We start from the raw sequence: 12,991 nt of genomic DNA on the forward strand, positions 1-12,991 counted from the left end.
ATAAATAAATAATAAAAAAATAATGTGTGATTCTTCCATGTGTGATTCTTCCATCGGGAGTTTAAAAAAAAAATAAATAAAAATAAAATAAAGCAGTACACTTTTATTCCTGCCTAAAACGCCGCAGCTCCTTGAGCCTGTGCTCCATTCTGGCATATGCTACATGCTGCCACGTTGTGTGACTGCACGCGGTCCAAAACTAGGTTATCGCTGCTCTGCACTATTGTGCAGCACCGTATGCTCCCCTGTACTGCTCACCTGATTGCCTACCGCAGCCACTTGAGCCTGTGTATCCACCCCGGTGTATGCTATGCGCTACCCCGGGTTGTGTTGACTACATGCGGTTAAGGCTAGGTGCCTCTCAGTGCTTCGGCGCCCTCGGTGCTTAGCGCCACAGCATGTCAATAACACCTGCACTCAGTGCACCAGTACTGTATTCTACCTTATTATTATTATTATTATTATTTATTTCTTAGCAGACGCCCTTATCCAGGGCGACTTACAATTGTTACAAGATATCACATTATACATTATTTCACATTATACAGATATCACATTATTTTTACATACAATTACCCATTTATACAGTTGGGTTTTTACTGGAGCAATCTAGGTAAAGTACCTTGCTCAAGGGTACAACAGCAGTGTCTCCCACTGGGGATTGAACCCACAACCCTCCGGTCAAGAGTCCAGAGCCCTAACCACTACTCCACACAGCTGCCCTCACTCAGTGTCATCGGTTCTTCTGCACCCTTGGTGCCTGAGTGCTTCAATACACAGGTCTACACCCATCGGTGTTTAAACAACGCCCTTGGGGCCGTGCAGACATCAAGCATGGCTAGAGTCCACGCTTGCACCTCCTGCACAACGTCCCCTGCTAGCACAGCTGAGCCGTGCATGGTGTTGGGATCCCCTGGCCAGGCACTAGGCTCAAACCCTTGCTCTGGCCCCAGTTCATCCGATAACGCCGGACCCGTAGCTTATCCCGCCTGCACCGGTGGTTGCCCTGGATGTTACAGAACCATATGAGGTGATTCGGGCTACAGGGAAAGTGAATTATGAAATTCGGCAGCCCATTCGCCGTAATGAACGGGAAATTTACCATATCAATTTATTAAAGCCCTGGCAGGCACTGGAAGCCTTATTTATAGCCCCAGGCGAGGTAGAGGATGATTTTGGACCCTGTATAGAGGCTCCTAGCATACAGAACATTCCGATGGGGGAACAGTTACTCCCAGATCAGCAGAGAGATCTGCAAAGGTTAATTGAGGAGTTCAGGGATGTTTTTTCTGATGTGCCCGGTAGAACTAATCTTGTTGAATATGACATTATCTCTCCACCAGGTGTCACAGTTCGGGAGAGACCTTACCGGATCCCAGAAAGTCGACGAGGTGGCGTTCGCAAAGAGGTGCGGGTGATGCTCGAACTTGGGGTGATTGAGCCTTCAGGAGCGAGTGGTGCAGTCCGATTGTGATAGTCGCCAAAAAGGACTGCACCAACCGCTTCTGCGTTGATTTCCGCAAGGTAAACGCTATTGCCAAGTTCAGTGCATATCCCATGCTTCGGGTCGACGAGCTTCTAGACAGACTGGGAACGGCGAGGTTCATTTCGACTTTGGACCTGACGAAGGGATACTGGCAGATCCCATTAACCCGCAGATCACGTGAGAACTGCATTTTCTATCCCTGATGGTCTGTTTCATTCCACAACCATGCAGTTTGGGCTACATGGTGCGCCCGCTGCCTTTCAGAGACTAATGGACCAGGTTTTACGCCCACATCATGAATATGCAGCAGCGTATATTGATGATGTGGTGATTTACAGCTCCACCTGGTGGGAGCATTTGGCTAGGGTTGCAGCCGTCTTGCAGTCTCTGAGGGTAGCCCGGCTGACAGCCAACTTGTGTAAATGTGCATTTGCCAAAGAAGAAACGCAATATTTAGGATTTATTATGGGACATGGGCAGGTGAAACCCGTCGCCACCAAAGTCCAGGCTTTGCTGGACGCGGCAATCCCGAAAACCAAGTCCCAGGTGAGGTCTCTCTTGGGGTTGGCCGGTTATTACCGCCGATTCATCCCCGAGTACGCCACAGTGGTAAATCCTCTAGTGAACCTCACTAAAAAGAGCGCACCAAATTTAATTAAATGGACAGGGGAATGTCAGGGGGCCTTTGATACCATTAAGCAACGACTCTGCCGAGCCCCCGTCCTGATCACACCAGATTTTGATAAGGAATTCCTCCTCCACACCGACGCTTCGGATGTTGGTCTGGGGGCGGTCTTGTCCCAGCAGGTCGACGGAGTAGAACACCCCATCCTCTACATAAGCAAGAAAATGCTCCCTTGGGAGCGCAACTACTCTGTCATAGAAAAGGAATGTCTGGCCATTAAATGGGCCACTCAGACCTTACGCTACTACCTCTTGGGTCATTCATTCAATCTCGTTACTGACCACGCCCCACTCCGATGGTTAAGCACGATGAAGGATAGCAATGCCCAGATAACTCGGTGGTATCTGGCGCTGCAACCCTTCATGTATTTCATGACACACCGTGCAGGGAAAGATCATCAAAATGCGGATTACTTTTCCCGGGAGGGGGGAGTAATGGGGTAAGGTAGATTCAGCCGAGTGTTACTTCGGCTCCACTCTGAGCGGTGGGATATGTGACGAAGAGCGAATGAATCCGAATCAACAGTCTCCCTCTCGACCGGTGAGGGCACTGTACAACAGGAACTGCGGGCTTCGTACTGAATGGTTGGGCAGTTCATTCCGGGGGCAGTCGTGATATTAAAGAACCTGACCTGTGAACTTTGTGTTTGTCCTTTGTCTGGAGCACCTTGAATCACCTGTACACCGGAGCACTACAAACCACTTTGCCACACAGACGCACCCAACTCTGGTTGGGGGGCGGTCTGGGCAGGCAGAGGAGTTTGCTGATCCTGGTCAGATCGCTGGACACCCCTGCACATAAATGCGTGGGAGCCGAGAGCAACTTTGGAGCTGAGAGCAGCCCACGAGTGTCCCAATGCGTTTTGTATGCTTTCCCGCTGCTCCATGCCACCTTCGAGAAGGTCAGGAGAGACAAGGTGACAGTTTTCCTGGTGGTCTCTAGATGGCCGAGGAGATTCTGGTTTTTAAACTTCTGCTAGCTGCTGCAAGGCCAGCTCTGGGGGATCCTGCTGCACATGGGTCTCCTCAGTCAGACGCAAGGCACCCTCTGTCACCCAGGACCGGGCAGACTCCCAACTGTGGATCTGGCCCCTGAACGGGACCGGGACAGGGGTGTTACACGCCATATGTGGAAGTATTTTCAAAATTGGTGCATGGCCAGAGGCCATGACCCCAATTATTGCCCTATAGCAACTAATTTGCAGTTTCTGCAAGATCTGTTAGTGGGTTGATCCACCTCTACATTTAAAGTGTACCTAGCAGCCATATCTGCATGCCATGTCCCCATTGACTCAGTGCCCTGGGTGCTTATATACTAGCGACCCGTTTTTTTTTTTTTTTTTTTTTTTGAAGGGTGCTCGGTGGTTACGCCCTCCCCGAATGGAGCCTTAATATTGTACTGGAGGCTCTCACGAAGGCCCAGTTTTGAGCCTATACACTCCATAGAGTTGAAACATCGGTCTGAATATAGCCTTCCTTTTGGCTATCACCTCCGCAAAGCGGGTCAGTGAGCTGCAGGCGCTGTCTGTGCACAGCTCCTGCATGCGTATTTGGGAGGATGGCAGCCAACCCTGCTTTCCTCCCCAAGGTGATCACAGCATTCCACATTAATCAGCAGGACTTGAATTTCAGTGCAGGATCGTGGGAATCACGCATTTTCCAGTTGCTCCCGCATATCTGCAACTTTCAGGGCAGGAAGATCCTGCAGAGATATTTTAAGACACCAAGCTAATGTATTTTTCACCCAATTTAAAATGCCTGAAACGCTACAACAATCTATAACAGTGGTTCCCAACCTGGGGTCTGCGCCCCCCTTATTTGCTTTGAGGTCAAACATGCATAAAATGTTCCACTATAATTTAATTGTAAAATTAATACATTTTAAAATGTTATTAAAAATCATATGCTTGCAATGCCAAGGCCAATCTAAAAAATAATAATAATGGCAGAGAAACGTAAAAGCGGTAATTCCCCGAAAAAAATTTGTGCACGTCAGTGACCCGCGCTCAATCATTTCCAGCTAGCAGCTCGTTTTTCCTGTAGTCATAGCATCACTATTTTATGAATAAAACAACATGTCTAAGAAACGTAAAAGTGCTGATGACTCATCATCAAAAAAGAAAGTAAGGCTATATCTCGAGTTATCTTAACTTCGGTTTTATTGAAGGACAGGACAGGACTTGGCCAGAATGTGTCATTTGTGGCGAGAAGCTAGCTAATGACAGCATGAAGCCAAGCAAAATGCAACAACACCAGGAAACAAAACACCAGGAGACTATTGGTGAAGGTCAGGATTTTTTTGAGAGGAAGAAGCAGTTGGCACTATCAAAAAGATCCACAGACATCAGAAAAGCATTTGAAAGAGCAGGCAGTGATTTACACAGAGCCACGGAGGCGTCATTTGAGTGTTCGCTATTAATTGCCAAGGCTAAAAAGCCGCACAATATTGGAGAGCAGCTAATCAAACCCGCCTGCCTAAAAATTGTAGAGAGGCTGTGTGGCCCACAGGTGGTGGATAAAGTGAGAACCGTCCCACTCTCTGACAACACTGTCAAAGACAGAATTGATAAAATGGCTGAAGATTGTCAAAACCAGCTGCACGAGAAGCTTAGGAATGTTCCCTTTGCCATTCAGTTGGATGAAACAACAACAGTGTCAGACAAATCCGTGCTCATAGTTTATGTGCAATATATTGACGGTGATGACTTGAAACAAGACATTCTTATGTCTACCAATCTAGCCACAACAACAACAGGCCAAGATATTTTTATAGCTATGGACTCTAATCTCTCGTCCAACAATCTGCCCTACGAGAATATTGTTGCATGCTGCACTGATGGGGCTGCAGCGTTGATGGGCAAAAACAAGGGATTTAATAGCCGATTGAAGGAAAAAGCCCCGGGGTGCGCAATTTTCCACTGCATGCTACATCGCCAAGCATTGGCCAGTAAAAAACTTTCGGAAGACCTTAGTAACACCCTGGCAACTGCTGTTAAAGTTGTAAACTTCATTAAGGCTCAAAGAAATATTTCCACGAGAACGGATACAAAAAGTTTTGGATTGTCAAAGGACAAGCTGTTGCACCCAGACTGGCCAAACACGCAGCTACAAAGGTTATTCTACCATTCAGCACTACGTACATGTCTGAGACGGCCTTCAGCGCACTTGTAACAATAAAAACAAAAGCCCGTAACAGGCTCGATGTCCACCAGGACTTTAGGCTGGCTGTCACTAGCATCACACCTGACATCCCATCCCTGGTCAGAGGTATGCAGGCCCAAGGTGGCCATTAGTTTTTTAAGGCAGGAAAAAGTTATTGATTGTAACTTACTGTTTGTTATTGTTACTTATTGTTATTTTTATAACACATACATTATAGCTGTGTCAAAACCAGTGTTCACATGATGTGCATGTATGTGCAACAAACTGCCCTGTTTCAGTTAATTGGTCTGAGGGAGATCTAGGACAGAGCTATATAGGTGCTGTTAATCACTTATTACGCTGATAATGAATCATTATTATTCTTTTGGTAACAATGTGTGTGTATAGGCCTACAGTTAATTATACACAAAGATAACCAGGGCGAACCAAAGAGAAAAGGGAAGAAAAACTATAATTGATGTAAATTTTTGCCAATAAAGATTTGGAATGAATCACTTTATTCTTTTGGTGTGGGGGGGGGTCAGGGGGGGCTCAGCTTTTCTTAGATACAAGTAGGGGGGGCTCCAAGGAAAAAAGGTTGGGGACCACTGATCTATAAGGACGTGGGTGTCGGTGACGAAAGCACTATGAGCTGCATTCTGAGTAGTTCTGGGTAAAATAAGTAAAAGTAGTGCTGGATATTTTAAGTACCGCCAGACATTTATTCTCTCGTATGTGATTCTCGGCCGCTATCTTTAGGATTATAGAAACTCAGTACACTGCAGTAAGTAAACAGGTTTGAAAAAAAAAGATTATATTTAAGTCTAGGTGTTGTTTTGCAAGCAGTGACTTTTGCTTTAACTCTTAAACTATTTAACTCATTCAGGCACCATAAAAGCCACCTTCCTGGTTTGTTTAAAAGTACAGACTCTGGGCTTTCCAAAGACATATTCAGTGTGTGTATGAGGTACTCTTAGCCGGAACTACGATCGCCTGAAGTTACGCCTCCATTCATGTGACAGAGTTCACAGCTTAGGTTTTATTTTGAGCCTATTGCTCCGTAGCAGCTAGACAGAAAGGGGCGGTATCGTTGGAAAGCTTAGACGCTCAACCCCCCCACCCCCCCAATGTTAATTTCATATTGAGGTTCAATGGTGCAGTGTTTTTTTTTTTTTTGTTTTTTTTTTAGCCATCTATGATTTACAATATATATAGCAGTGACCAAACATGATTATTTTGGAAAAATGTGGGGGGTTTTTTTGTAGTTTTTTTTAGGTATTCTCATCCCTACCACATATAGTATGCCTGATGCAACTTACATAATATGAAAGGAAATTATGTGGCCTTTCATTTGATATGTTGCATGCATGCAGTACAAGCTATAGTAGTTAAACATACATAAATGAAAACGGTGAAAAACAGGCGGAAATAGGGCTGAGTGTAAAGAGTTTAAAAAAAAAAAAAGAAATGGAGCGCTGGTTAGAAAGAAAAGCACCCTTTTCTTCTGCTGCATGCAAAACTTCACAGAGTCCTCTGTCTCACAGTGATGAACAGCTGTTAGGTCTCCTGAAAGCAGCTTATTTTAAAGCAACACCAGTGAATGATGATGCAGTAAAATATATAGTTTTTTTTTTTTTTTAATATGCAAAAGTGCCTCTTTCTTTGCCATTCCCTCCGAAAATTTTGGAATCCCTCCCCCATTGGCTGCAGCATAAGGGGGAAATCCCCTCAGCACACAAAAATTAAATTCGAGCCCTGATCAGTGTGTGGTCGTTCCATCCACCTCCATTTGCTTCAACGGAGGATGAGAGATTGAATTTCCTCTGCCCAGTACGGGCATTGAGATGCTACGTGGATAGGACAAGAGCTCTGCATCAATCTGACCAGCTGTTCGTCTGTCACGGGACACGGACCCTAGGACAGCCCCTCTCTAAGCAGCGTCTGATATGTTGGATAGTGGACACAGTCTCGACTGCGTATAATGGCGCTGGCATGGTAGGTAGCCGCACACTCCACTAGAGGGTTGGCTACATCTTGGGGCCTCGATGTCTGATATTGTACTGCGGCCATCTGCGCTACGCTGCATACTTTCTTCAGGTCGTACCGCCTTAATGTGGTAGACCCTGCCCTGCCCTGGCATGAGGGTCCTTGAAGGTGTAAGTTCACACCGCTAACCCCTGGGTTAGACTGTGCTAGTCTGTTAATTTTTTTTTTTTTATTATTATTATTATTATTATTATTATTATTATTATTATTATTATTATTATTTAGGCTTCCAAGCCAGAATGGCTGGGAAGCCCATTGTTTCTGTTAGGATTTTTATTATTTTTTTTCTTCTGCTCTTTTTTCAAATGGCTCTAAAATCAACACTGTTGCACGGAAACTCACGAAACTTGGTAGAGTGGTAGGCACCTAATGGAAGTTGTGTCAGAGCGAAAACAAAGGTCATAGGCCACATGGTTTGGCAGCCATATTGGATTTTTTGAAGAATTTTGGCCAATTTAAAAAAAAAAAATTCTCTGAAACAGTTTACAGCAGAGATCTGAAACTTGGTGCACATACTCCCCTCATGGCCTAGAAGTTGATTGGTCACATCGTTTGGCAGCCATACTGGATTTTTCGAAAATTTCAAACTACGTCTTCTCAAATAGTTATGCCGATTGAATCGAAACTTTGCATACGTAGCCTCGGCAAGGTTGTTTATCAAGTTTGTTCAAGGCATGTCGCTACATAAAAAACATGACTGCCGTGAGCCAATCAATTTTCAGCTATGGTCAGTTTGCCAGTTTCTTGCACATATTGCAGTATTCATTCCAAGGTACAATGTTGTAGACTTAATCTTCATAGAGTGGTGGTAGAGGCCTTTAGGAAGTTGTGTCAGAGCGAAAACAAAGTCATAGGTCACATGGTTTGGCAGCCATATTGGATTTTATGGATTGGATTTTATTGGATATTTGTTAAATATTAACCAATTTAACAAATGTCACATATTTGCACATATCACCTTGCTAAAACTCAAATGCAAAACTTGTTTAGAACTCCTTTGGGGGTTTAAACAGTGTCATTGATACTATAAAATACACAAATGAACCCATATATGCTGTATTCAAAAATGGCCTTGACCCTGACCTTTGACCTCTCCATAATGTCAAATACAAAAGTGGCTTATAATTGCTTAGAGAGTGCAGGTAGGGTTATGGTTACTATGGAACACATATAGGAACAAGAATGTCTTGGAAGTAGTCAAGTTGCTTGCAACTTCTAGTTATTTTTTATTTATTTATTTATTTATTTATTTATTTTTTACCTTTTCAGGAGATTCGGAGCCAATCCCAGGACTGTCCATATAAAGTGGCTAAGTTTCCAGAGAATCAAAACCGAAACAGATACAGAGATGTCAGCCCTTGTAAGTACAGAAGAAAACTTTGGTGTATGTCTTCTGTACTACCCATGCACTTTCTTTACACAATACTAATTTGCTGTGCATTCTCAACCTGATAATTTTCCACTCATCCTATTCACTGAAGAAAATGCTGTAATGCTGGGGGGCGCTAAGGTTGGCCAGGGTGTCCTCGGCTCACCGTGCACCAGCGACCCCAGTAGACTGGCCGGCTGCCTCCGGGCTTGCCTGTAAGCTGCCCAGAGCTGCATTGTCCTCCGATGCTGTAGCTCTAGGTTGGCTGCATGGCAGGCCTGCAGAGTGAAAAGAAGCGGTCGGCTGATGGCACATGCTTCAGAGGATAGCGTGTGTTCGCCTTTGCCGCTCCTGCTACAGCGACCTCCTGTGACCTGAGAGTGTGGTTAGTACACAGGATCAATAATTCCTGTAAGTAACTGGGTGCTAATCCATTCAGGGTCTTTTAAGTTAAAAGCAAAATTAACTTAAAATAAATTCTGAACTGCACAGGGAGCCTGTTCAAACAGGCCAAAACAGGAGTAATATGTTCATTTTTTGTGGTTTTAGTCAGTATTCTGAACGAACTGTATGCGAGACACCACATGTTTTAGGATACCAGATAAAAGTGTATTACAATAATCAATTCTAGATTAAACAGGCATGCATTAGTCATTTCCAGTTTTAGTTCAGATGAGAGACTGCTAAAGTAAACTGATATTTTTTAGTTGGTGCTGAGAGCCCACTAGCATAACCTCTTATCAGAATACAACAAAAAAGTTCTGAGACATCCAACACTTGATGTTAATAAAGGAAACAACTAATAACACCCCAGCAGAAGGTATTTCCTGTCTTTTAAAGACAAGTATAGCTGATTATCATCAGCGTAACAATTAGTGTCTTGTGCTGAAGCAATCTTCCGCCAGAGTGTAGATCTTGTCATTTCAGGTGAGATCTTTGAGTGGATTTATAGATCTTCATCGGTGAAGGTAGCTGTTCGCACAAGTTCTTACTGCCAAACATTGAGACATCCCTTGTCAGTTTTGAATGATCTGCTGAGGAGCTCTGACTTGGGCTTGCCATTCGTTTTAATTCTCCTAGATCAGTGGTTTTCACACTTTTTAGGCCCTGTACCCCCTTCCAAGTAATGTAGTCTACCACATACCCCCATCTGATTTAGGGTCATAATTAGGGGTCTACCTAATTAGGAATTTCACAGAAATCGGATATCAATACATACCGGACTAGTACGGAGAGATAAAGAAACCTTATTTAAATTAACTACTGCACACCGCAAGCGACGCAAACTACGTATCTTAATTCCATAGATAGACTTTTTTTTTATTTTTTGCCGTCCTGTGTGCATTGCACTTTGGGAGGAGGGGGGGCACCGTCCTTAGACAAATAAAAATAACTTTCTTGTTTACTGACAACAATGTTTTAATCAGCCTATCTTTCAGTGCGTCTGTACTGGCTTTTCAGTGACCTGTACTGTACATTAGGAGATGGGACAAAGTTAGTGGTGCATTGTTATTTTGATTTAGGTTGCTAAATCTATTTTTTTCAGCATTGGAGGTAAAATACCAAAACTGGACGACAAAGCAAAAAAAGCAAAGTATTTTTCAGCTGAGGGTCGTGTCAAGACATTTCCCAAAGAAACTTTACATGCAGATGGAGGTAAATTGTTTTGCACATCTTTGGAGAAACATCAAACGAAGGGCTACTACAGAGGCTGCTAAACAGAACGTAAAACAAATAGCTTTCAGAAAACAAACTTGAACGTCAACGCAGAGAAAAAGTATTCCTGTTGGTTGTAGCCAAGTTAAACCAGTATTGCTGGTGTATTCAGCACAGCCACCTCACTTCAAACAGCCTGCTGCTTATTTTTTTAACGTAGTTAGAATTTTAGACCCGAATAGCACTTTTTTTTTTCTACATAAGAAACATAAAGTTTACAAATGAGAGGAGGCCATTCAGCCCATCTTGCTCGTTTGGTTGTTAGTAGCTTATTGATCCCAGAATCTCATCAGGCAGCTTCTTGAAGGATCCCAGGGTGTCAGCTTCAACATCATTACTGGGGAGTTGGTTCCAGACCCTCACAATTCTCTGTGTAAAAAAGTGCCTCCTATTTTCTGTTCTGAATGCCCCTTTATCTAATCTCCATTTGTGACCCCTGGTCCTTGTTTCTTTTTTCAGGTCAAAGAAGTCCCCTGGGTTGACATTGTCTATACCTTTTTAGGATTTTGAATGTTTGAATCAGATTGCCGCGTAGTCTTCTTTGTTCAAGACTGAATAGGTTCAATTCTTTTAGCCTGTCTGCATACGACATGCCTTTTAAACATGGGGTAATTCTGGTTGCTCTTCTTTGCACTCTTTCTAGAGCAGCAATATCCTTTTTGTAACGAGGTGACCAGAACTGAACACAATATTCTAGGTGAGGTCTTACTAATGCATTGTAGAGTTTTAACATTACTTCCCTTGATTTAAATTCAACACTTCTCACAATATATCCGAGCATCTTGTTAGCCTTTTTTTTATAGCTTCCCCACATTGTCTAGATGAAAACATTTCTGAGTCAACATAAACTCCTAGGTCTTTTTCATAGTTCCCTTCTTCAATTTCAATATCTCCCATATGATATTTATAATGCACATTTTTATTGCCCGCATGCAATACTTTACACTTTTCTCTATTAAATTTCATTTGCCATGTGTCTGCCCAATTCTGAATGCTGTCTAGATCATTCCTCCTATTTTTGTGTCGTCTGCAAATTTAACGAGTTTGCTTACTATACCAGAATCTAAATCATTAATGTAGATTAGGAATAGCAGAGGATCTAATACTGATCCCTTTGGTACACCACTAGTTACCTCACTCCATTTTGAGGTTTCTCCTCTAATCAGTACTTTCTGTTTTCTACATGTTAACCACTCCCTAAACCATGTGCGTGCATTTCCTTGAATCCCTACTGCGTTCAGTTTGAGAATTAATCTTTTATGCAGGACTTTGTCAAAGGCTTTCTGGAAATCTAAATAAACCATGTCATATGCTTTGCAGTTATCCATTTTCAATGTTGCATCCACAAAAAAGTCAAGTAGGTTAGACACGATCTCCCTTTCCTAAAACCATGCTGGCTGTCTCCCAGGATATTGTTACCATATAGGTGATTTTCCATTTTGGATCTTATTATAGTTTCCATAAGTTTACATATAATAGAAGTCAGGCTTACTGGTCTGTAGTTACCTGGTTCGGTTTTGTCTCCCTTTTTCTGGATCGGTATTACGTTTGCTATTTTCCAGTCTTTTGGTACAACCCCTGTGTCAAGAGACTGTTGCATGATCTTGGTTAGAGGTTTGTAAATACCTTCTTTCATTTCTTTGAGTACTATTGGGAGGATCTCATCCGGCCCAGGGGATTTCTTTATTTTAAGAGCTCCTAGTCCCTTTAACACTTCTGCCTCTGTTATGCTAAAGTTATTTAAAATTGGATAGGAACAGGTCGACATGTGGGGCATGTTGTCCGTGTCCTCCTTTGTAAAAACCTGTGAAAAGTAATCATTTAATATATTTGCTATTTTTTTTTTTTCTTCATCTATGATTTTGCCATTTGTGTCTCTTAGACATTTATCTTCCTCTTTGAATGTTCTCTTGCTGTTATAATATTGGAAAAATATTTTGGAATTGGTTTTAGCCCCCTTAGCAATATGGATTTCTATCTCTCTCTCGGCCTTTCTAACTTCCTTTTTGACTTGTGTTTGCAGTTCCAAGTACTCTTTCTGTGTACTTTGTTTTTGGTCCCTTTTTAAATGCTCCGTAAAGTGCCTTTTTTCGCTGAAAATCTTTTTTAATTGATCAATTAAACCATTTTGTTTTAGATTTAGATTTGTCTACTTTTGGGATGTAATTGTTTTGCGCCTCTTGTTTTGCGTCTTTTGACTCTGTACATTTGTATGGGCAAGTCTTCACACCACAGAGACAGAGAATGTCTGCAGCAACAACATGCTTGCCTTAACAAATGATAGCACTCCGTTTTAGTACTAGTTTACCTACATTGACATTAGGTAGTCCAAGATTAGTCACTGTCCGTGAAACCATATGAAATCACCCAGGTTCCTATTTTAACAGGTACATACCCAAATAAACTAAATACGGTAAAGCATGCAGCCCAAAACGAGGCAGGCAGCGCTAACCTACTATCGCTATCCAACCCTCTCAGGGTGTGGTGCTGAAGCTGGACAGCCACAGACAGGGCACACAATGAAGAGCATTACAAATTAAAAACTTTAC

The 12,991-nt window shown here is 42.9% G+C and overlaps 1 protein-coding gene across 7 annotated transcripts in view; it reads left to right on the plus strand.

The window, feature by feature from the left end:
* Positions 1-12,991, plus strand: part of ptpn2b (protein tyrosine phosphatase non-receptor type 2b) — a 153,356-nt gene that overhangs the window by 4,528 nt on the left and 135,837 nt on the right. For 6 of the 7 annotated variants that reach the window (XM_059022574.1, XM_059022573.1, XM_034000684.3 and 3 more), the window contains exon 2: positions 8,627-8,717. The exons of the other annotated variant lie outside the window; for it this stretch is intronic. In XM_059022574.1, the coding sequence (XP_058878557.1) occupies positions 8,627-8,717 (91 nt within the window). The remainder of the gene's footprint in view (positions 1-8,626; positions 8,718-12,991) is intronic. 7 annotated transcript variants of the gene reach the window in all.

Source organism: Acipenser ruthenus, chromosome 4 (genome assembly GCF_902713425.1).
Source record: "Acipenser ruthenus chromosome 4, fAciRut3.2 maternal haplotype, whole genome shotgun sequence".
In the NCBI taxonomy this organism is placed as follows: domain Eukaryota; kingdom Metazoa; phylum Chordata; class Actinopteri; order Acipenseriformes; family Acipenseridae; genus Acipenser; species Acipenser ruthenus.